Genomic DNA, 25,623 nt, shown 5'->3' with positions numbered 1-25,623 from the left:
ATAGACCAATTGACAAAGTACATAAACCAGAAATTCACCAGGGAAGAAATACAGATGGGGAGAAAAAGTTCACCCTTAACAATAGTCAAATGTACCAATTAAAACAATAATCATTTGGTACCCCTTTTTACCTGCTAGATTGCATGGATTAAAAAGAGTGATTCCCGGGGTTGTGAAGGATCTAGGGAAATGGCACTCTGACAGTCTGAGAAGTGACTTGATACATTTTTGCTACCAGGTGCTTACACTAGTTAAGTGTCCGCCTACCAAGTCAATTAGATTTTCCGGGCCTCAGTTTCATCATCCATAAAATGGGGATAATACTGCCTCGCTCACTGAGTTGTCCTAAGGATTAAATGAGATGATATTTGTAAGGCACTTGACATATCCCCAGCACCTGAGAAGCCCCCAGCGCATCATAGCCACTATAATTACTACCATGATTCCATCTTCTGGAGGTCATAATCGAATACTCAGGAAAAGCTGCTTTCCCTCATGCTTTACACGAATTTTTGACTGCCTGCTAGGTGCCACAGAGGTAGATTAACAAATAAAAATAATTATTCCACATAATTTGTAATGTAAAGTCTTAGAAACGAGACAACATTCATTGATGGGGGATGTAGAAGGATATTTTGGTATGCCTACTCAGCCCAATATTATGAAGGTCATTCTTGGGGAAAAAAAATTCCCAAGAGTTGATAACAACCCGAGGAAGTGCTTATACTATATTGTTAAATGAATAAGGCCAGATATAAATGTCTAATTTGCGATCAACCATAGTTAAGAAGGAACAACAGTACCACCTATGCATAGGGAAAAAAAATAACAGTAGTAGTACTTCCTGTTATCTCTGGGAGGTAGCAAGATGGGCAGGTCAAATGTATCTTGTCCTCTGGGCTACTCTTTGGCCGGGTGGCAGAAGGGGCTGAGCCACCGACCATGAGCAGAGGAGCTGGGGGCGGGGGTGGGGGATGGGGAGGGAGGTTGCTGATCAAGCATCTCATGAGGTTTGAGGTGTGGTTCTCAGGTAGGGTAAGGAGTCCACCAAGGTGTGGGCCAGCAGCAGATGGAAATTGCCCCCGCCCATGAATGGAAGGCAGCGCGATATCAGAGAGTTTTATCACAGATCCTTTCTGCAGTCAGGAGCTCTTTTCTGGGTGTGGAGATGTCCAGAATGTTGCCTGAGCTCTGCTCCCCTGCTCCCCCCCACCCCCAGAAGTTGCCATCGCTGCTGAGTAAAGCTGTGTACACCAGCTTCTGTTGCTGCTTCCCACAATCCTGGTTCAACACGCATGAATTCAAATCGAGCATCTGTAACACGATGAGCCTGTGGATTTCAGGTAAGAGGGGGCTGCTTCATCCTGGGGAAAGCGATTCTGGAAACACTTTTCTGCCTGAGCCTAGGTGTGTGGTTTGCCATCACATCCTTCACTGAGGCATTTGTCCTTTTTTCTTGCTGACATCAAAGAAGGGAAGGTGTGCGGTTAGAGCCTCCAGGAGTACTGATTACCCTACTTCCACAAAACAAAAACAAAAACAGTTCTGAGACATTCCTAGCCCCCTCTTTGTGCCCAGTGATCTGCAGGAAGCAGGTTTCAGCAGAGGTTAGTTGGCCATGTGCTGTGGACTGATGGACCCAGAGGCTCAGGAGCCCAAAAGCAGATGCTGGTTGGATGATTCCACCCTTCTACTCCCCGGTGACCCCATGTGGCCTAACCATGGTCCCCTTGTCCCTGCCACACACTGTGCGAGGCTGATGTTTGCTTTTAACTACTTTTCACTCCCGTTCCCTACTCCCCTCTTCTCGACTTAGCTATTTTATAAGGTTATTAACATCTACTACCTATTGAGAGGTTCCTGTGTACTAAGTACTGTGCTAAGTAAGCACTTCTTTACATTTCCTACTGTCTTGGGGGTCTCCAAGTTCAGTCCAGCATTAGGATATTTGCTGGGAGAACTCACAGTCTCAGCATGTAGTTATAGCTAGGCTATATATAGGCTAAGATTATAGCAGTGTAGTGAGGATACCCAGCCAGGGAATACTCTTAGGGGAAAAGACAGAGTCTGGAGGAACTCATGTGCAGGCTTCCTTCTGCTCTTTCCCTTCCATGAGGACTTGGGCAGAGCACTCTCATCCCTCTGCAGCAAAGATGTAGCAACACATGTGATGTTTCTGCCCGGGGAAGCCTACTAGAGACACAGCACCCAAGGTTTATATTGGGGGCCGGTCACGTAGACACCTGTCTATCATATACCAAAATTCCAGGAAAGCAGGTGTTCAGCCAAAGCCACATCGTTTTACAGATGGTCTAGGCCCAGTGAGCCATTCTAATCGGGAAAATTTCCTCCCAGCTATATTGTTATAATTGACATATAACATTGTGTAAGTCTAAGATGCACAAAGTGATGATTCGATGCATGTACATATTGGGGAATGTTAACCATGATAAGGTTAGTTAGCACATCCTTCACACATAATTACCATTTTGTTGTTATGGTGAGAAGACTTAAGGTCTACTCTCAATAAGCTTTGCTTATTTTCAGGATTGCTTTGGCTTTCAGGGTCTTTTGTGGATCCACACGAATTTTAAGATGGTTTTCTCTACTTCTGTGAAAAATACCATTGGAATTTTTCCTTTTTTTTTGAATTTTGATAGAGATTGCATTGAATCTATAGATGGCTTTGGGTAATATGGATATTTTCACAATATTAATTCTTTTGATCCATTACACAGCATATCTTTCCATTGATTTGTGTCTTCCTCAATTTCTTTCTTTTTTTTTTTTTTAAAGATTTATTTATTTATTTGAGAGAGCGAGAATGAGAGAGAATACATGAGAGGGGGGAGGGTCAGAGGGAGAAGCAGGCTCCCCGCTGAGCAGGGAGCCCGATGCGGGACTCCATCCCGGGACTCCAGGATCATGACCTGAGCCGAAGGCAGTCGCTTAACCAACTGAGCCACCCAGGTGCCCATTCCTCAATTTCTTTCATCAGTGTCTTATAGTTTTCAATGTATAGATTTTCCACTTCCTTGGTTAAATTTATTCCCAAGTATTTTATTGTTTTCGATATTATTGTGAGTGGGTTGTTTTCTTTATTTTTTTTCATATAGCTCTTTGTCAGTGTATAGAAACCCAACTGACTTTCATATGTTGATTTTGTATCCTGACAATTTACTGATACTGTTTATTAATTCTAACAGTTTTTTTGGTGGACTCTAGGTTTTTCTGTATACAAGATCATGTCATCAGCAAACGGAGACAAATTTACTTCTTCCATTCTGATTTGGATGCCATTTTTTTTCTTTCTTTTTTTTCTTTCTTTCTCTTTTTCCTTTCTCTCCCCCTCTCTCTTATTTATTTATTTTTTTCCATCTAATTATTCTGGGTGGTGAGAGTGGTTAGAGTGGATATTCTTGTCTCATTCCTGGTCTTAGAAGAAAAACTTTTTTCATCATTGAGTATGATATTAGCTGTGGGCTTGTTATATGTGGCCCTTATTACATTGAAGTGTGTTCCCTTTGTACTCACTTTGTTGAGAGTTTTTACCATGAAAGGATGTTGAATTGTGTCAAATGCTTTTCCTACATCTACTGAGATGAGCATGTGATTTTTATCTTTCCTTTTATTAATATGGTGTATCACATTGATTTGTGGATGTTCAACCATCTTTGCATCCCAGGGATCCATCCCACTTGATCATGGTGTGCGATCCTCCTAATGTGCTCTTGAATTCAGTTCGCTAGTATTTTCCTGAGAATTTTTATGTCTATATGCACCAGGGATAGTGCCCTGTAGTTCTCTTTTCTTATAGTGTCCTTATCTGGCTTTGGTATCAGGGTAAAGCTGGCCTCATGAGTTTGGAAGTGTTCCCTCCTCTTCAATGTTTTGAAAGAGTTTGAGAAAGATTGGAGTTCATTCTTTAAATATTTGGTAGAATTTGCCTGTGAAGCCATCTGGTCCTGAGCTGTTCTTCGTTTGGGAGGTTTTTGATCACTGATTCAACCCCCTAACTCATTATTGGTCTGTTCAAATTTTATATGTCTTCATGATTCGGTCTTGGTAGTTTGTACACTTCTAGGAATGTATCCACTTCTAGGAATGTATCCACTTCTAGGTATTAGGGAAAGCGGTATCAGTGTAAGGAAATGTTTACCAGCCAACTTGCAGATGCTGGCCAAAGGCCAACCTCGCAAGCAAGATTTTCCAAGGATAGCAGCCTGGGCCTGCTAAGTCTTTTTGGCACACCCATTTAATCCTCTTAACATATGCAGAATCAAAGAGGTCCAGCAGCAAACAAATGGGAGAGCAGGCATTCAGATCCAGGCTGTCCCACTGCAAAGTTAGGTCTTTGACCACTATGCCATCCTGCCTCTCATTCTCTGACACTTTTCTTTCTGTTCCTCCTTCCTATTCCCCTTTTTGTCCAAGGCTGTACCTCCTTCCCTAAACTTCCTGTCCACTTATTTTGTCCAATGGAGACAGCATCTTTGCATAAGAGTTCAAAATTTCTCAAGTAATCCTTGGTCTTTTCCTTTCTAAACCAAAAAACTGAGGGAGACAGTGGAGTCCTTCTAACATCTGAGGATTCAGGTTCCAAGAAGCCAAGACTCTGAAACGCATGGTTTGCTTTACAAGAAAAGCATTAGCCCCATTAACATCACCATCAAATATTTAGGGAGAGCCAGTTTCTGGTTAGCTAAGTGTGATAATATGTTGAGCAAATACTTACTAAGCTCCTATTTATCACGTGCTGGGTCCAGTGCTAAGCCCCTGAGGTGCAAAAGTGAGTATGATCCAGGTCCTGCGCTCAGGGAGCTCACAGTTCAGCGACAGCAGAGGAGATAAGCAGGAAAAGGAATGATTACAATGCCTTCATATCTGTACAGCACGGGGTCAGGTGCCCTGGTGTGATCCAGTCGTCAGACCCATGCTGTTGGGGGGTAGGGCGAACCTCACCATCTCTTCTGCAGAGGAAGGCACCAAAGCCTCCCACAGGGGAAGTGGCTCCGTCAAGGCCACAGGGCCACCGTAGGGTGAGGCGAATGCTAGAAGCTCCCCCCGCCCCAGGACCAGCAGGGGAGGCAGGGGGCGGGGCTCTGTCTTCTGTTTTCTGCCTCCTTTCTCTTTTATGGAAGTTTTCATGATCACTGTTCATTCTCTGTTAGGTATCTACCCTTGCCTACAGAGCTATAACAGCTGGGACTATTCAGAACTGGATCCAGAGAGATTCCGCAGAGAAAAATTAATTTTGCAGAGAAGACTGTTAAAGAGTAAGCTACCCCTTGTGCACTTGGCCCCCCTGCGCCCCTGCCACACCCAGCCGCCATCCAGTTGGGACAGGGCAGAGCCTTGGTATTGAAGTACTCAGGCCAGGTTCCCTCTCACGCTCCCCCACACTAGCCACCAAAATGACTGAAATGCTATTGCTTAGAAATTATAGTTAAGAGTCAGCACAACATAATTGCTGGGATGTAGGGGTGGAAGCTGATATTATACCCATGGACGCCAGAGACTAGGTATCTGCTCTGGGCCAGGCTCCATGCTGGCCTCTTTATCCTTTTATTTAATCCTCACAACAACCAGCTCAAAGACACACTAAATCCATTTCACAGATAAGGAGAGTAGAGTTCAGAGAAGCAAGTTGCCCAAGGCCTACTTTCTTATTGCGGCAACAGACACGTAAAGGGCTCTGTGCACCAGGCAGCCACGCTCCCGTGGATTAGGCGCAGTGGTGGGGCATACAGGCTGAGGGGGGGTGGCGGGAGGTCCTCAGTCCAGCCCTGAGAGGGTCAGTAAGTGGCACGTAAGCTGAGATTTGAAGGATGTGTATTTTATGCAAGTGAAGGGAAGAATTACTGTTCCAGGTGGAGGGAACAGAGTGTGATAAGACCCAGAGGCATTCCTCATGGCAGCCGGGAGAGGACTGTAATGGGTAACCAGCCCATGGGTGACCAAGCCAGGATCAAACTCAGGACTGCAAAGCCAGAGAGACACAATGCTGGGTTAGGCGGATGTTTCCTCCAGGGGGTGATGTCTACCCTTTTCATGGGGGCACCCCAGGGATGCAGCGAAGCCCCATCTTTAATAGGTCAATAGGACCCAGGGGGCAGACATCATTCACTAATGAAGTCCTTTAACAACCCAGGACCCTTTGGAAGTGGAAGACAGGAGTGAGAAAATTATTTTTTTCTTAAATATGCTGAAAACAGCCCATGCTGTGAAGAATGAGTCTGAGCCAAAGCTCTACCCTGGTTAGCAATAAAAATAATGCTATTGCACACTCACTCCCATTCTTTGCACCAGCCACAGTTTGGGTTCTTTTGTGTCCTCCTCACCCAAACCTTATGAGCGAGGCTGTTACCCTGATCTTATAGCAGGATAAGGTGCAGAGAGGTTTTTGTGCCCAGGGTTTCCCGGCACAGTTGGGGGCCAGGGTTTTGCTCAGATGGGCTAATCAACCTGCTCTTGTTAGCTGGTGGCCTCTCTGGCCAGTGACAGGGGTCTCCCCCCCTCAGTCTACCTCCCTTAGGGAAAGTGAGGCCACTCAGCAGGATGGGGGGGGCCTCCCGAGAGGCGGTACGGTCCACACCATGGTGAGCTTACTGACCCTGGAGGGGCGCTGGCAGAGCCTCCCACATGCTGCCTAGAACGAGCAGCGTCAGCATCTCTGGATGGGCTGACCACCCCATGATCTATGAGCGCCGTCCAGTTTGCAAAGCACTGGCCCAGGGCACAGGGAAGGCAGTCCTCAGAGAAGAGCATGATTGTACTTATTGGGTGGATATGCTCATAGCAATACTTCCTCAGAGCCAGGCACTTTCATTGCTGCTTTTCTAAGCATGTACGTTCACTGACCCACTCAATATGTTTGCTTTCCCAGCAATCACCATGGACACACAGAAGTTTCAAAGGGAAAAAACTATAACCTGTAAACTGTCTTCAACTTTAATGACACTCCCTGAGGCTGATAGATTGTTACTTTAAGTGTTTAATCCAACATTTATTCATTTTGATGTTTCAGGGTTTTGAGTTTTTTGTTTTTCTTTTGAAGCCAGTACTTTTTTTTTTTCATATGGGTCGAGCGCTTGCCCTGTATGCTGTCCTCTGCATACATTATTTACTTTAATTGGTTCAGCAGCCCCGCAAGGTAGTTTAGTATTCAAACCTTTAACAGGATCAGAGAGGTTAGGTGACCTGCCCAAGGTCACTCAGCAGAGGGAATGACAGAGGGGCTCTGGTTTGCCTGAGGTCCATTGTCCTACTGTTGCTGTTGCCTCCAGGGAGGGGGCTGTGTCAGAACTCCTGGTCGGCAGCGTCACCTCCGGACAAGAAGGGACTGAAGCCCATTTTTCTCTTCCCTAGAAAGAGAGTTTTCTTTGTTCACTTCTAAGAGATGTATCTCCCAGGGGCCTCGCCAGAACAAGAAAGTTCCCTGCCCTAAGGTGAGTAGAGGGGCACAGACCCAGACCCCCTTGCATCCCCAGAAGCTTCAATGACTTCTAGTTGGTTCCACATCTCTGCACTCCCTGTCCATCATCTTGGGAGGGGTCCTGGTGGTCCTCTAGATCTGCGGGCATGAGCAGAGCACCAAAGGGACACCACAGAAATGCAGTGATTGGGGGGTAGAGGGGATAGAAGCAGTTTCTCAGTGTAGGCTCAGCTCCAAAGTGTTTTCATAGCTTTTCCTCCCTATCACTCATCATAAACCCACATCTGGCTGTCATATCTGAAGCAGGAATGATCTTAGGGTTCAAAGCCGCCGGCTTTCTTGTGAAAGAATTCTTGAGACGTCTTTGGTGCAAAAAGGCACAGGGACAGGGCCCGTGGGCAGAAAGAGGAGGGGTCGTAAGGAGTGGCCCATGATATACTTTCAAGTTGGGAGGGTTAGGGATAGCATAAGTGTCTAAGGAATTTTGGAAGCAAGGTTTCCAGGACCTTGAGACGGCTAGCTATTGTTGGGAAAAGGTCATTTTACTGTCTAGTAAAACCTTAGTCACGAGGCCCTTCAGAGGTGTATCAGTGGGTGTTATGCTTGGGGGGTGATTGCCAACATGTATCTTGGAGGAGTAGAGATAAAGGAAGTTTCCAAAGAAATTTTTATATGTTAAAGTAGACTCATAGGATCCTGGGGGTCGGGCTAAGATTGCCTTTTGCCCTTCGCAAAGTAGTAACATGGAGGAAGATCAACTGCCTGCTTCAAGTCAGTGGGCTGTAGGGAGTCAGGGAATTTAATTTTTCTCCTGCCTTTGTTTCCCACATCACTCTCACACCAGCTTGCCCCTCTCTGCCTTGCCCTGTGATGTTCCTCCTAGGTAGCTCCAACACCACCCCACTTCACCTCTCCCCTCCCCTCCCTACAGTCCAGTTTGAGCCCCTTCACCAATGCAGTAGGCTCCTGGCTCCCTCAGCCTCCCCAGAACCCCTGCAATCTTTTCAAAATGCAGATCTAATTATGTTATGATGTCACCCCCGGGCCCCAGCCTACTCCCCCATCCCAAACACCCTCCCCCAGCCCAAATGAAAAATACCTCCCAAACTTCACCTTGGCCTCTGTACCTACCATCCCTCTGGTCCCTCCCCCCACTGCCACCCACATGGTCAGCATCTCTTCCCATTGGTAACATGAAACCTGCCAAACACTTACCAGCAAGGCATACTTTTTCCAGACAGCTGGAAAAAAAAATAAATGCCTGGGAAAACCATGAATGAGGACTTCTGCTGCCTGTTTTTTATAAGTAATACCTCACTGGCCCCCAGCCGAGGTCACTCGTTGACTACCACCTTTGACTATCTTTGTAGAGTTGAGTAGTTGTGATGCAGACTTTATGGCCTGCAAAGCTGAAAACATTTACCCTCTGGCTCTTTGCAGAAGGAGCCGCATTCATCCTTCTGTCTCAGCTGAAGCCCTCAGGGTCCGCAGTCTCCACCCAGGTCCGCATTCTTGTTCTACCCACTCCCCACTCAGAGCCCTCTCCTTCCGAGCTAGGGAATTACTGGGTCATTCACTGATCATGGTTGTCTCTCCCACTAACCTTTAAGCTGTAGACCGCCGTCCTCATTTCTAATACCCTGTTTTGTCCTTATTAAGTAGCCTATGAGGCTTGATTCATTGTCAGACCAGCCTTTCCCCTTTGTTTGGTGCAGAGTTGGGGGTGTTTCCACCCTGAAATGTTCACCCAGTGTTTGGAATGGGTGAAAGTTGTGCCTTTCTTTTGTAAAGTGGGATAAAGGCTGCAGGATGACCACTTTCAAGAAAACAGGATGTGAGGACACTTGGGGATCTGGAAATGGATGTTCTTCCAACTGACCATCCCAGTATTCCTTGGAAAGTCTCTGTGGCCCCACAGGGGTTGAAGGTCTCTGGTTAAAACCCTGCTGTCTGTTCTGAAGAAAAGATTCATGGCATACCCCGTCCTCTTCAGTTTCAAAGGGGAAAAAAACACTTTACTGATATTATAAAAATCTAATGGAAACAGAAAGAAAAGGGAAATCCATGCATAGGTGAGGACAATAGTAAGCAGTAAAGGAGAATAAGACAAAGTTCAATCAAATCGGGTACTTATAACATCCAGCCTCTCACCGGCTGCCTGCGGTGGAGACAGCCCCGGCTGGAGTCCCAATAGAGAGGCCTGGGTGGAGCATCCTCCCTTCAGGCGAAGACTTCCAACTGACCATCCCCGTAAGGGCGTGTTTATAGGGCAAATGACTATTTATAGGGCACATGACGGGGGTCTGAAGTTAAACGTTGCTTGCCTACCTGCAGTTTGGAGAGCTGCATTTCTGTTATGATGGCTTTCCGTCTTCAGGGAGCCTGGGTTAGATGTGCTCGCCTCCCCTCCGGATTCTGTTCCAGGGGCCCAGCCCAGCCTGGAGCCGGAGTCGATGCAAGGCAAAATGGATAGTTCTTGGCGTCCAAACCAGGAGGGCCCGTTGTGACCTGGAGGTCAGCTAATATCAACGAATCAGGCTCCCACGGTCACTCATCCAGCACGGGTCTCGCAAACCCGCCTTAGCCTGCCTGCAGATATGCGGGACACATCCCAGAGACCTCCGTGCACACAGTACACTCTCCCGGGTTCAGACCGCAGCCGCGCGGCCTCCGACAAGCTCAAGCTCCCCAGGACTTGCTTTCTACAAGTGTGGGATGAGTACAGCTGCAGCAGGGCCTTCTCCCTGAGCTGCTGAAGACTGCAGCACACGCACCGGGGTGGCCGGGCTCCCTGTCACTCCGCGGCCACACGTCCCAGCTGGGCCCTCCGCACGTCCGGGCTCCCCTCCCCCCAACCCTTATTTCACTTGGTCTCCCTTTCCAGAAGTCTCGCACCGCGAGCACGCTTTCCCACTGGCCCTCCGCTAGAAGCAGCCAGCTGGAAAGCCCTCACCTCCCTACCCCGAGGCGATTGCCCCCATCTGTACCCTGACCGTCCGCCAGCCCCCTGTGCCTACGGAGGAGGGGCCCTGCCGCACTTGGGTCTGGACCTTGCCCCCCGCGGCGGGCACAACCCCCCCCCCGCCGTCTTGCATCATCATCTTCTGCTCTGTTGGGTCGTGCCATCGTGGAACAGTCCTGCTCTGGCACCTCAAAACTTTGCCTCTGCACCCCCATTTCCTGCCACCCTTCCCAAAGCCTCATCCGCACCCACGGATCCTGCCTTTAGTGCAGCCAAGCAGCTGCTCCTGCCTCCGGGGCCCCAACCCTAGTCTGCTCACACTCTAGTCCACGTCACGTGGTTGGCTGCTCCCACCTTCTTGAGAGGCTTTTTTTCTCTTGGCTTCTATGTTGCCAGAGTTTTGCGAGTGCCTTCCTTCCGTCAGGCAGTCTGTCCTGGCCCCTTCCCCTCTACCTACATATTCTTCCTGACTGGTCTCATCTGGTCCTCTTTTGTGGTTCTGGAATATAGGTGAGGTTTGGTGGGGTGAGGTTCAGAGCCGATGACCAAGAAAGAATTCTTGAGACGTCTTCGGTGCAAAATGGTGGTTTTATTAAAGCACAGGGACAGGACCCGTGGGCAGGAAGAGCTGCTGCCCCGGGGGGTCTTGAGGAGTGGCTGGTTATATACTGGGGAGTTGAGGAAAGTGGGGAAGTAAGGAAAAGGGAGGTCTCAAAATTACTTTCATATGCTAAAGAGGACCTACAGGATAATGGAGGCCTTGCCATTGTTAAGTTAAGGATGTTTACACCTCCTAGCAAGGCATTAACATTGTTGGGAGCGTCCTGGAAGAATGTTAGTTGGGAGCGTCCTGGAAGAATGTTACACCTGTCCCACCCAGGAGTGGGGGTCGGGGGGAGGTTGCAGGGTGTCACCTTGTGCTTTGTCTTCATCGAGCCTTCTGCTCCCTCATCACTCTGACTTAAATGCCACCCATATGCCAGTAACGCCCAGATCGCCCTCCCCACCCTCGTGTATCCAGCTGCCCCCTGGGCCTCACCAGGGGGCTATCTCAATGATGACGTTTTGGAATATTGGTGAGTTTCGGTGGGGTGGGGTGCGGAGCCTCCGGCCAAGAAAGAATTCTTGAGACGTCTTTGGTACAAAAAGGTGGTTTTATTAAAGCACGGGGACAGGCCCCGGGGGCAGAAAGAGCTGCTCTGGGGTTATGAGGAGCAATTGGTTATATACGATGGGGTTGGGGGAGGTAAGGATTAAGGGAGGTTTTCAAAAGAACTTTCATATGCTAACAAGGACCTACCAGATACTGGAGGCTTTGCCATTGTCAAATTAAGGTTGTTTTCCCCTCCAGCAAGGCATTAACCTTTAGATAGTTGGAAGTTTCCTGGAGGAATGTCACACATGTCCCACCCAGGAGTTGGGGGCGTTGGTTTGCAGAGTGTCAGCTTGTGCTTTGTCGTCAGCTAGCCTTCTTCTCCCTGATCATCGGCATGGCTGGGGGGGAGGAGGTTCCTGATTTCCAGCAACCAGTGTGAGGGCTGTGGCCTCCGCCTGGGCTCCTCCCTTTTACCCTTGGCCCCAGCCCAGAGTGACCTTGTCACACACGTACACCAGATGAGACTCTTCTCCGCTTAAAACCTCCAGCGGCTTCTCCAGTGCACTTGGCAGCCAGTCCAGCCTCCTTAGCCTGCCACGGACTGCCCTGCAGAATCCGGCTGCCACCTCTCTGCCCAGACTCCTCGCATCCTTTCACTCCCTCGGCGCCAGACCTCGTCCCAGTGAAGCCGGTCCTGACCGCCCAGCTACTCTCTCATCACAGGGCTGCTTTAATGCTCTGCATGGCGCTTCTCATGGGCTGCTCTCTTCCCCGGGGACTTAGGATTGTTCACTGTCTGGCTCCCTCTAGTAGAATGTCAACTCCAGGAGGCCAGGGCCCCTTTTCTCACTCTTCTCTATCCAGCTCCTAGGAACGGGGCCATCTGTGTGACGTCTTGGTCCCGCGCTTAGCAGATAATGGTGCTCTCTCTGCAAGTGTCCGTCCCCAAGAAGTGGAGACAAGCGGGCCTTGTAGACGGATAGCAGTCCCTCGGAGGCCAAGATCACATTATTTAATGTTTCTGCACTGCCTGTCACTGTGTAAAACAAAATGTATTTTCTTTGTACCGAAATACATAAAATCTCCTGACAGTTATTTCAGAAACCCAGCTAAAGATTCCATTTTCTGCCCCAGAAATAGAAATAATCAAATGCTTTCCAACAGTGAAAGCAGCTGAAGTCTTACTGGGTGAACCAGGATGGACTGGTGGAATTCCATGGTGAGGACAGAGCCTCTCCCTTGTTTTTAGCAGACACACTCTCCCATTTGCTCACAGAAATAGCTGTCTGTGTTCAAAATATGTTTTTCAATGGCAACAATCTGTCTAAGAGTCCGCAGTTCAGTGGCTTTAAGTCTGTGGTCTGCCCTTCTCTTCCCTAGTGTTAGGGGTTTGCCCCAGTGGGAATGAAAAAGCATCTAACGGTCTATCTGCTTCTGCTTTGAGGCTCAGCTATAAATAAGGGCTCCTACCTTTTAAAGGCGGGGTCATTCATTCATTTAACAAATAGTAGAGAAGATATCAAAGGTCTTTATAAGGAGGAATCATTGGGGCGCCTGGGTGGCTCAGTCAGTTGAGCGACTGCCTTTGGCTCAGGTCACCACCTCAGGGTCCTGGGATCAAGCCCAGCATCAGGCTCCCTGCTCAGTGGGGAGTCTGCGTCTCCCCCTCCCTCTGCCCCTCCCACTTCTTGTGCTCTCTCTCTCTCTCTCTCTCACATAAATAAAATCTTTAAAATGTGTATATATATATATATATATATATATATATATATGAATCATCATCAGAATTCTTACCTGCAAACAATGGAATCTGCTCCAGGAAGAAACGTATTCAGGGAAAACAGTGGTGCACCACTCCCCAGGGAGGGCCCCAGAGGCCATGCCACCAAGAACAATGCCCAGGCCATCCCACCTCTGCAAAGGGACACGGCTGTGCCCTGACCAGTGTTCCTGGGGACTGGGAGGTCCGCTTTGCTTTCCTGTCAGCAGTCTTCCTGAAACTGGAGTCTGCGTGGCGCTGCCTCATCATGTTGGTCATTTACACTTTGAAGTGTTGGGCAGGTGCAGCACGTCTAAAGGGTAGACTGTAGGTGAAATGTCTGCATCCCAGCCACAAAGAAGCTGGGGGGAGCAGCTTAAGTCTTTCACATTGGGGCATGGGTCTTGTGTATATGGAGAAGGAAGGGTACACATGTGACAGATAACACCACCAGAAAGAGCCATTTGGGCTGAGAACCAAAGGCTGAGGAGTCAGCCATTAAAAGAGTGAATGGAAGAACCTTCCAGAAAAAGGGAACAGTGTGTGCAAAGGCCCTGAGGCAAAAAAACAAAAACAAAAAAATGAGATATTCAAGGAGCAGAGAGAAGGCCAATGATACTGTCACCCAGCCCATGTGGGAAAGAGGGGCAGGAGTCAAGGCTGGGGAAGTAGCAGGGGCCAGGTCCTGTACAGTTGGGAGGGTCACAGTAAGGAATATAGATAGAATTTAAGTGCTGCGGGAATCCATTAAAACAGGGAGATGACACCCTCTGATTTATATCTTTACAAGAGCCCACTGTCTTCTGAATATGGAGAATGTAACAGAAGGGGACAGACGACCAGTTAGGAGGCTTCTGTGGTTGTCTCAGGAAGAGAAAGTGACAGCAGGTGGTGGGAGGTGGAGACCTGAAGTGTGTTTTGGAGCCAGATCTTTCAGCAGGTGCTAACCAACTGGCTTTGAGAATGGGGAAGGGGGTAGGGAAAGGAAGGAAGGAGCCAAGGAGGCTTGCCTGCTGTGTGGCTTAAGCATCTGAATGGTACCATTTATTCAGAGGAAGAGTGGAGCCTTTTGAGATAGGGGAAAGATACCAAGAGTTCAGCTTTGAACTTGTTACCTTTAACATACCTGTGAGAAGTACGGATGCAGATGTCACTTAGGTAGTTCCATCTACAGGACTAGGCTTTGGAGGAGAGGTCTGGGCTAAAGAAAGAACAAGTCCTACCCAAGTTGCCCATATCTGTGACACAATATGGGATCCAGGAGTGAAAGACCACCATGGAGCCGTAGGTAAAGGCAGGAAAACACATTAGCTTGGTTCTGGAAGATATAAAGTTCCCTCCAGCTGATGCCACCTCTCAACCGCACAGCTTTCATCAAAACCGAGCCTCTCTGTTCTTACCTGCAAAACGAACATCACAAATGATACTCATTCTTGCAGATTCAGTCCAAGGACAGGAAATGCCTGAGATTGTTCAGTCGCGTCCTATTGGAATATCTACTCATTTTAACCAGAGATTTCCCAAGTTCCAGAGCATGGGTACAGTAAGGGTCATTACCAGTAATGACCCCAACTCCTCTAGCTAATGCCCGTACCTGCTAATACCAGATCTGCAAAGCCCAATGCCCTCCCAGACACTTCTGGGCAGCCCCAGATTGCATCCCACATTGGCTCAAAAAAGGCTCCCTAGGCTCCCTGGCCTCCCTGGCCGCCCTGTCCCATCACAGCTGAACCCTCAGCACGGGGAATCTGAGCAGCAGGGTGAGCATGTGGGGCAGAAGGGTTCCATCTCCTCTGGGCCATGGTGGGGAGGGGATCCCAGAGCAGTCTTAGCTTACCCCCCACCCGCACGATAGTCGCCTTGCCTCACAGCTCGGACGTGGTCACTGGTCACAACCCAAGAGACTAAATGGGGATGTGTCCTCTCTAGGCCTTCCAACACCCTTGCAAGCAAGGCAGGTGTTGAAATTATCTTTATTTGACAAAGGAAGCAATAGACTAAGAGGCGAACAACGTAACCCAGGCCACAGAGCTGACCTCAGCTGACATCCGGATGTGGTCAGTCTGAGCTCCTTCTACACCGCCCAGGACTTACGCCCAGGATTGGAGTCTAGTGAAGTGCATTTATTCTCTGCTGGACTACAGATCTCTGTGAGGCCGGTTAACAAGGAGCTGTGATGCTTCATCGAGCCGGGAGCGTTTTCTCTCTAACACATCCCAGGACCCATTTCTACGCTATAAAAATCAGTAGCTGTTGGACAGCCAGCTGCACGGGACACGAGAAGTACTTTCAGTGTGCTTCCCATTCCAATATCGTATTTATATAAAAGCGAAGTAGTTGTTGCGGCTGGTGGACTGCTTGTCTGCCGCGTGGTGGGCCATCTGTTCAACGTTGCGCAGCTCCTCCTCATCCTTAAAGACAGAACAGAAGTGTCTTCTCTCCTTGGAAGCCCTCCAGCTCTCCCCCAGACAGAATCAGGCGTTCCCCACCCTGGCTTCCGATGCTACTCTGCTTGCACAGCTTGCGGCAGACTAGTAGTTGTCCCCCAATATCTGAGAATTCTAGCTGCCATCTTGGACCCTAAGAACAAGGCTCCTGTTTTAGGAATGTTGTAATCACGAGCTGGAAGAAGTCAGAGTCCCTAAGGATTTATCACAGCAGAAATACCATATTAGCCCTAAGTGCCCAACTTCAGACTATTATGTGGGAGGGAAATTTCTACCTAATTGGAACCACTGTCATTCTGAGTCGCTGTCACTCACCCCAACTTACATTACCTCTCTAAGATATAGGTGAGATTTTCCACCCCTTAGCGTAACTGTCTATTTCCTGCTCTCTCCCGCAGCTCGACTGGGAGCTCCTCTGGTTAGGGCCTAGGTTCCAGGGTGTGCCCACTGGCAGACACCGAGGTAGCTGCTCAGGGAGATGTCCCCTGAGGGGGGTTCGGTGAGTGAGCGTGTGAACAATGGCAGTGATGCTCACAGAACACTTTCCATGAGCTGCCACGCATGCAATTTGCACGCACATGCTGACTTAATCCTCCTAAGGACCTAGGAGGAAACCAAGACCACCAAGAGGTTCAGGGACTTGTCCAAGATTAGCAGCTATTTTGAGGGACATGACTGGGACTGGCACCCTGGCCTGCTCCATCCCCAGCACCTGCATTTTCCACATCTGCCACCTCTTGGCCATGCTCCTGGGTTGGAGGGCTGAGTGCTAGGGCTGTAATGAACGGTCTCCCTCCGCATGTTCTGTCTCTAAGAACAATGAGAAATGTCTAGGGAATGTCATGTACGCTGTTCGTATTCCTCTCACAACTACTTTTACTAAATTTATTCTTTTTTTTTTTTTTTCCTCCCCTGTAGTCTCCTGGTATAAATTCAACCATTGAAAAAGACTCTTCGGCCAAGAATTCAGCAGATAGATCACAAACACAGAATGCCCCAAAAGGTACATTAACTACCTAAAAGGGACATGTAGGCGTTTGACTTCATTATGATCTCCCAAGCGCTAGTTGATTGGGTTTGTTCAAACATAATTTGCCACCCTAGTTTACACCTGTAGTTCTAGCCTGGGCCTTGGCACCAAGTAATAATTGAGGAGAGAACAGAATTATTTTTCAGGAGGTGCCTCGGTGGCTCAGTCAGTTGAGCATCTGCCTTCGGCTCAGGTCCTGATCCCAGAGTCCTGGGATCAAGTCCCACGTTGGGGCTCCCTGCTCTGTGGGGAGCCTTCTTCTCCCTCTCCCTCTCCCTGCCGCTCTCTCTGTCTCTTATGAATAGGTAAATAAATAAAATCTTAAAAAAAAAAAAAGATTTATTTTTCAGCTCAACAAGCACTGATTAAGTTCCACTTTGATGATGAGTTCAGCACAGTGCTAATATCTGTGAGGAAGAGAGATTGTTAGCAATGGAAGAAAAAAGCTAAGACATGATTATGGCCTGCTCCACCCCACCCCCCGCAGCCCCATCAGAAACCAGCATTTATTGAGGTAGGAGTTGATTTCTGTCTAGGTGTTAATTTATGAAGGAGACTGAGTGACTACACAGAGAGGCCAATGCCTTTGAAATAAAGGTTTGCTACTCACAGTTCTCCTAGAAACAGAGGCCCAGTGTGTCATACAGGGCCATGGGAGGAAGCACCAGGGTCCGTCAGGAGGCAGAATGGAGCAAGGGGAAGGCATAGGCCACGGCCTTTACTGGGATTTCTTTACAAAAGATTAGGCATGTAAGGGTAAACAGGTTAGGGTTAGCTAGTTTGAATGATTCTGGTGGGCTCTGGGGCGTAGGGGCTGTCCCTAGTTGTCCGGCACCTGAGCTCGGGGTGATTTAGGGCAGGGGGAAAACTGCTTTGGTGTGGGAGAGTTAGAGAAGTGGGTGGCTCAGAGCATGGGCTCTGGGTCACAGGGGAGACATGAACAACTCTGGTCATTAGTTTTGCCCTATAACTACTGAACGCCAAATAGGCAAATACAGAACCTAAGAAAACAAAGAACAGGAACTCTTAAATCATTCTAGACAATTGCATACATGTCATCATTATTCCAAAAAATTAAACAATCCGTTTTCTTGATGGAGAAATGAAGGCTCAGAGTATGTGAATTATATTTCAATCAAACTGTTATTAAAACAACAACAACAACTTGGGAACCACCAGAGAGATATAGCCAGATTCCAAACAGAGGTATATTTGTAGGAGACCTTGCAAAACATAAACATGCAGTTGACTCTTGAACAACACAGGGGTTAGGGATGCTGATCCCACCACTCAGTCAAAAATCCATGTATAACTTTTGACTCCCTGCAAAACTTAACCACTAATAGCTTACTGTTGACTAGAAGCCTCACCAACCACATACACAGTTGATTAACACATATTTTGTATGTTACATGTATTGCATGCTGTGTTTTTTTTGTTTTTTTTTTTTAAAGATTTTATTTATTTGAGAGAGAGAATGAGATAGAGAGAGAGAGCATGAGAGGGGGGAGGGTCAGAGAGAGAAGCAGACTCCCTGCTGAGCAGGGAGCCCGATGTGGGACTCGATCCTGGGACTCCAGGATCATGACCTGAGCCGAAGGCAGTCGCTTAACCAACTGAGCCACCCAGGCGCCCTGCATGCTGTGTTCTTATAATAATGTAAGCTAGAAAAAAAGAAAATGCTATTAAGGAAGTTATAAGGAGGGGCACCTGGGTGGCTCAGTCAGTTAAGCATCCAACTCTCAATCTTAGCTCAGGTCTTGATCTCAGGGCTGTGAGTTCAAGCCCCACATTGGCCTCCATACTGGATGTGGAGCCTACTTAAAAAAACAAAAAAACGACAAAGGCCAATTATATAATCAATTCATGAAGACCCATGAGTCAAAGAGGAAGTATCAAAGAGACTTAGAAAATATTTTGAACTGAATGAAAAGGAGACCTTTCTTCTAACATGAGCAGTTAATGCTATAGCTTTCTCTCTGCACACTGAGGCGTTTCACAAATGTTTTGGATATGGTCTTTTAATTTTTATTCAGTTCAGATTGTTTCCACTTTGTAGCTATTATGAAGAATGCTGCTGTGGGCATCCATGTACAAGATTTTGTGTGCCATATGTTTTCATTTCTCTTGGGTATATGTGAACCAAGGGATGCAATTGCCAGGTCATATGATGACATTTTGAGGAACTGCCAAACTATCCTCCAAAGTGATCATCATACACGGTTTGAACCATGTAAGAGGAGAAAAATAGTCTATTATATGTACCATATATAACCACATATATATATATATATAATATATATATATACACTATATATATTATATATTTACTATGTATATTATATATTTATGTAACTAAATATTTATAATTTCTATTTTTTTCCCATTCTTTTTTTTTTCCTTAAGATTTTTAAGTAATCTCAACGCCCAATGTGGGGCTCAAACTCACAACCTTGAGCTCAGGAGTCACATGCTCTACCAACTGAGCCAGCCAGGCACCCATTTTTTTCATTATTCTTGAAGTTCCAAGTTTTCCTTTGGGACCATTTTCCTTCTATGTGAAAAAAAAACCCAAAAAATAAAAGCGCTTACAATAGGCCTGTTGGCAGTGAATCCCCTTTGTTTTCTTTCATCTGAGAATGTCTTTATTTCACCATCATTCTTTTTTTTTTTTTAAGGTTTTATTATTTTTTTAAATTTATTTATTTGTCAGAGAGAGAGAGAGCACAAGCAGAGGGAGAAGCAAGCTCCCTGCCCCATGCGTATCTCCATCCCAGGACCCTGGGATCATGACCTGAGCTGAAGGCAGACGCTTAACCGACTGAGCCATCCAGGCTTCCCTTCACCTTCATTCTTTTTTTTTTTTTTTTTTTAAGATTTTATTTATTTATTTGACAGAGAGAGAGACAGCTAGAGAGGGAACACAAGCAGGGGGAGTGGGAAAGGGAGAAGCAGGCTTCCTGCTGAGCAGGGAGCCCGATGCAAGGCTCGATCCCAGGACCCTGGAATCATGACCTGAGCCGAAGGCAGGCGCTTAACGACTGAGCCACCCAGGCGCCCCTTCATTCTTGAAGGGTATTTTTTCTCGATATTCTGGGTCGGCAGTTCTTTTCTTTCAGCCCTTTAAAATGTTCCACAGCCATCTGGCCTTAATGGTCTGATGAGAAGATCCAGGCATTTACATAGTCCTCCTTTTGTGTAATGCATTTTTCTCTGGCTGCCCTCAAGATACTTTCTTTGTCTTGGTCTTTCAGCTGGTTGATTACAGTGTGTATGGGCGTGGGTTTCTTTCTATTTAACTTATTTGGGGTTTGTAGACCTTCTTCAACCTGTAAGTTTCTGTCTTTTGCCAAATTTGGAAAAGTTTTCAGACATTATTTCTTGGAATAATTTTTTTTGTACCATACTCTTCGTCCTTCCTTTATGGGACTTTGATGACACAGATGTTACACCTGTTGATATTGTCCCATAGGTCCCTGAGGCCCTGTTCATTTTTTCCAGTCTTTTGTCTCCACATTGTTCAGAATGTGTGGTATAATAAAAATACAGGTTTGGTCTTTATCCCCAGATCCTGACACAGAGTTCCTAAAACCCTTAAGAGTTTCCCAAGTGATGGGAGTGTCTTTTGTTATTCATAATGAACATCTTTTCAACCACACCTGAGTATATGCTAATAAAATGACTCAGGTTGGGGCTCCAGTGGGCTTCAGGATGGCCTCTCATTACCAGAAAGACCAAACATGAGTAGAGGATGGGAACTTTCAGCCCCACCCTCTCCAACCTCCAGGGAAAAGAGAAGGACTGAAGATTGAGTTATAAAAACTCTTGAACAGTGTTGTTTGGTGAACTTCCAGGTTGCTGGGCACATCAGTGTGCTGGGAATGTGGTATGCTGAAGAGAGTATAGAGCTTCCACACCCATACCTTGTCCTATGTATCTCTTCCATCTTTCTGAGCTGCCTTTTTAAAAAAAAAAGATTTTATTTATTTATTTATTTGAGAGAGAGAAAGAGCACAAGCAGGGGGAGTGGCAGAGGGTGAGGGAGAAGCAGGCTCCGCAGGGAGCCTGACGTGGGGCTCAATCCCAGGACCCCACCGGGATCATGACCTGAGCCAAAGGCAGATGCTTAACCAACTGAGCCACCCAGGCATCCCTCTGAGCTGCATTTTTTATAATAAATCCGTAATAGTAAATATAGCACTTTCCTGAGTTCTGTGAGTCATCCTAGTGAATTATCAAACTTGAGAGTGGGTCATATGAACCCTGAAATTTGTAATAGACTGGATAGAAATGTGGGTAACTGGGCATCCCATTTGAGACCTGGTGCCTGAAGTGGAGACAGTTTTGTCAGACTGAGTTCTTTAACTTGTCGGATCTGAGACTAACTCTGGGTAGATTTGGAACTCAGTTGAATTGTTGGAGACCCAGTTTATATCAGAGAATTGGAGAATTGGTGTGGAAGAACCACACATGTGGTATCAGAAAATACAACACAAATTGGATAATTTCTTTTTTTTTTAATTTTTTAAGTTAAAATTCAATTAATTAATATATAATATTAGTTTCAGAGGTAGAGGTCAGTGATACATCAGTCTTATATAATACCCAGTGCTCATTACATCATGTGCCCTCCTTAATGTCCATCACCCAATTACCACATCCCCCCCACCCCTTTCTCCTCCAGCAACCCTCAGTTTGTTTCCTATATTAAGAGTCTCTTATGGTTTGTCTCCCTCTCTGATTTCTTCTTTTTTATTTTTTCCTCTCTTCCCCTATGATCCTCCCTTTGTTTCTTAAATCCCACATATCAGTGAGATCATATAATTGTCTTTCTCTGATTGACTTATTTCGCTTAGCACAATACCCTCTAGTTCCATTCATGTCGTTGCAAATGGCAAGATTTCATTTTTTTGATGGCTGAGTAGTATTCCATTGTACATATATATACCACATCTTCTGCAATACACACTTTCTCATCACAGCTGAAAAGCTCTAATGATCCTCTTCTTGTTAACATTGCATTGACAGAGCATCATGGTCAGACTCTGGTCTTGAGGAAAGCTGCAAAACTAGTCAAGAGGATATCAGAAGCAAGAGAACTTGAGAATATGCTTCCCAAGCAGGTGAGCACATGATTGGAAATTTAATAGTAGAGATGATTTAAGAGGGGCTAGGAGATCTGGTGAGAAAAGCCAGCACTGTGAGGATGTCAGGGTAAGAAATGGGGTATTTCTGATTATAGACTAGGGTGATACAGTCAGGAAATCTCCCAAGGGTAATTCCTGGGTGAGGTAGGTACCATTTAGTTGAGTGAGCGTTTCATCTGGATTTCTCCAGGGATTTAAGTTAACTGCTTGGAATTCAGGAGCCTTGCCATAATGGAAAGAGAGCCCTGAGCCTCAGTTTTCTACTCTAGAAAATGGGGATGACAATTCCTAGGTCATGGTGTTCTTATGAGGTTTTACCTGAGGTAGTGATGATAGTGTTCATGTAATGAACACTTACTATATGTCAGATATTAAACTAAACCTGTACGTGCAGTATGTTTTTTTACTTTCACAGTTCTCTGAGATAATTACTCCTGCTCTTTAGTTTGTTAGTGAGGGAAGTGATGCTCAGAGCATTGTCCAAATTCACAAAACAAGTAAATAGATAAAGCCAAGTCTTGCATGCAGATCTGTCTGACTCTGAGCCTGAGCTTTTCATCTATGAGCTTTACCATTAGCAAAGTCCCCAGAACTTGAAAGGCCCTGGATTAATGTGTGTTCTTTCCTCTTCTCCTCCCTTCCCCTAACACTTCCCCACAAAACTCTGCAGATGGTCGTTTACATCAATGGCACCTTCGGAGTTCTTGAACCTTCTTCATTTCTCCATATTTTACCGCTGCCTATTTCCCCTCAGTATTTAGGAATGAAATTTTGAGAAGTAGCAGGACATGATAAAAAAGACAGACAGACATGGGTTCAAATCTCAGTGTTGCATCTCATCAACTGTGTTACTTAAGCGGGTTGTTTAACTTTTCTGACCTTATTCTATAAAATGGGGAAAATAAGGGCACCTGGGTGGCTCAGTAGGTGAAGCGTCTGCCTTCAGCTCAGGTCATGATCCCAGGATCCTGGGATCGAGCCCCGCATCAGGCTCCCTGTTCCGCGGGAAGCCTGCTTCTCCCTCTCCCACTCCCCCTGCTTGTGTTCCCTCTCTCGCTGTGTCTCTCTCTTCAAATAAATAAATAAAATCTTAAAAAAAAAAAAAAAAAAAATGTAGGAAACATTCCTAGGCTCACATGTACAAATACACATGTAGGAAACATTTGTATTTCTAAAAATACACATGTAGGAAGGAGAATTGCTAAATCAAAATACATCTTAAATTGCTCTCCAGTGAAGTCGTGCCAATTTATATTCCCACCAGCAGCATACGAGAGACCTTCCATGTACCTTTGCCAATGTCATGCATTATCAAATTACTTGTTGCTGTTCTCATGAGAGGGAAGTGGTACTTTTTATTGTTTCAATATTAATGCTTTAATTATGAGTGAAGTTAAGTCTATTTTTTAAAAGATTTTATTTATTTGAGAGAGAGAGCACAAGCGGGGGAGGTAGGGCAGGAAGCCTGTGGGGCTCAATCACAGGACCCTGAGATCACGACCTGAGCTGAAGGCGCCATTTAACCAACTGAGCCACCCTCCCATTTTTCTATATATATAATGCTTTGGAACTTATATTTCTGTGAAATGCCTTAGTCTTTTGTTTTTAGTTTTTTTCTAAGTAGAAATATTTCTAGTTCTGAGGTTAAGGTTTTTAGTCTTTTCCTCATTATTCATTTGTAGAAGCTCCATTCTTAGTCATATGTTTGGCAAAAACGTTTACTATTTAATCGTTTTACTTTATGGTATTTTCTGTGAGAAAATTGTAATTTTTTTTACAGTCATATTGATTGGTCTTCTCTCTTATGGCTTCTCGATTTCATTTCTTACTAAGAAAGATCTTTACCACTCTAATATTATATGAAATATTCTCCCAACTTTTTCCGCAGTATTTTTATATTATCACCTATTCACAATGCAAATCTTTACTCACATAACCAGATGTCACCAGGGGGTCACTCTGCTCCTTTGAATTTAGCTAAAGATTGGCTCAAGTATTTGCTATATGATATGTTTGAAGCCCAGTCCTCTCCCCATGTGTCTGTGAACTCTGGGGGTTTATGTTTTTCCTGGCACTGAGCTCCTCTTCTGTCCCAGATGTGCTCTGCACATACCACAGCAGCCCAAATATGGAACTCAACTCTTCCCTTCATTTTTGCAAAACCACCCACACAGGCCTGTGTGTGTGTTATATGGATAGAAGGTATTATTACTAGGTTTAAAGAGGTGGGAAGAAGGAGGACCCTATTATGGTGGTGCTTAGAACAGTCATGTGAGTTACCCTTCTTACAAACCCTATAGTTGCTCCACCTGTTAGACCCTATCCCCAGCCCTCTCCTCTTTCCTCCTTTCTGTTTCTCCCATCTCCAACTCCTGCTCATTTCTGATGCAGAGCAGCTTAACCCTCACTCTGCCTTTGGCTCTAAGCTTCTCACCAAGTAGCTAATTGCTGTGTGTTCCTGAGCAAGAACAGTCCCCTTGATGTGGGAAACAAAGGCAAAAGAACAAAATTAAATTTCCTTACTGTTTACAGCCCATTGACCAATCTTTGAGACAGGCAGAGTGATCTTCCTCTGGGAGCTCAGCTACCTCGATGTCGACACTTTGCTAAGGGCAGAGGCAATCTTAGGATCCTGTGAGTCTACTTTAACATATAAAAATTCCTTTGGAAACTTCCTTTATCTCTAAACCCCCCAAGATAGATGTTAGCAATCATCCTCCAAGCATATGGCCCACTGTCTGAAGGGTCTCATGACTAGGGTTTTACTAGACAGTAATAAATGGCCTTTTCCTAACAACAGCTAGCCCCTTAAGGTCCTGGAAACCTTGCTTCCAAAATTCCTTAGAGACTTACACTATCCCTAACCCCCTCCCAACTTGAAAGTCTATAATGGGCCACTCCTCATGACCCCAGTACAGCTTTTCCTGACCACGGGTCCCATCCCCCTGCTTTCATAAAACCACCTTTTTGCACCAAAGATGTCCCAAGAATTCTTTCTTGGCTGTAGGCTCCGAACCCCAACATTTTCTACATCACCCTCCCTGTGGTAAATTCTGGTACCAGCAAAGACAATTTTTTTACATCCCACTACAGGAGGAATGGAAGCGGGCCTCAGTAACTGGATAGAGACATTAGTATAAAAAAACCTTCAGAACAATGAACAGTAGAGCCTTTGGCTTAACACCAAGAACAAGGAAATGACTCTCATTTCTACCTCCCTTTGAAGTTGTTCCCAACCCAGACATCCAACTTCAGGGCTCCCTCACTTCCCTAGACCTCAAAGGATTTTCCTTACTTTCTTGCAAGCTCCTCCATTCATTGAAAAGGATTTTAAGGGGCGCCTGTGTGGTTCAGTCGGTTGGGCATCTGTCTTTGGCTCAGGTCATGATCCCAGGGTCCTGGGATTGAGCCCCGCATTGGGCTCTCTGCTCGGCAGGGTGTCGCTTCTCCCTCTCCCACTCCCCCTGCTTGTGTTCCCTCTCTCGCTGTGTCTCTCTCTGTCAAATAAATAAATAAAATCTTAAAAAAAAAAAAAAAGAAGTCAAATGCATCGGTCTTTCTGCTCAGCAGGGAATCTGCTTCTCCCTCTCCCTCTGCTTGCGCTCTGCCTACTTGTGCTTGCGTTCTCTCTCTCTCTGTCAAATAAATAAATAAAATCTTTTTAAAATAAGAAAAGGATTTTAAAAATATTTACTAGCATTTTTTAGATGTTTTATCATGAGTTTAGAGTGTCCCATTAAAATTTAA

General features: G+C 46.1%; 1 protein-coding gene across 1 annotated transcript in view; it reads left to right on the top strand.

Annotated features, from left to right (window-relative positions):
• FAM227A (family with sequence similarity 227 member A) overlaps positions 1-25,623 on the top strand; it is a 66,624-nt gene that overhangs the window by 20,595 nt on the left and 20,406 nt on the right. Inside the window, exons 8-12 of the mRNA XM_032416493.1 lie at positions 1,220-1,343; positions 5,172-5,276; positions 7,369-7,448; positions 16,618-16,702; positions 21,758-21,852. Of these exons, the coding sequence (XP_032272384.1) occupies positions 1,220-1,343; positions 5,172-5,276; positions 7,369-7,448; positions 16,618-16,702; positions 21,758-21,852 (489 nt within the window). The remainder of the gene's footprint in view (positions 1-1,219; positions 1,344-5,171; positions 5,277-7,368; positions 7,449-16,617; positions 16,703-21,757; positions 21,853-25,623) is intronic.

This window comes from Phoca vitulina, unplaced genomic scaffold (assembly GCF_004348235.1).
Source record: "Phoca vitulina isolate PV1807 unplaced genomic scaffold, GSC_HSeal_1.0 scaffold19, whole genome shotgun sequence".
In the NCBI taxonomy this organism is placed as follows: Eukaryota; Metazoa; Chordata; class Mammalia; order Carnivora; family Phocidae; genus Phoca; species Phoca vitulina.
The sequence above is the reverse complement of the archived record's forward strand: the minus strand, read 5'-3'. Positions and strand labels throughout refer to the sequence as shown.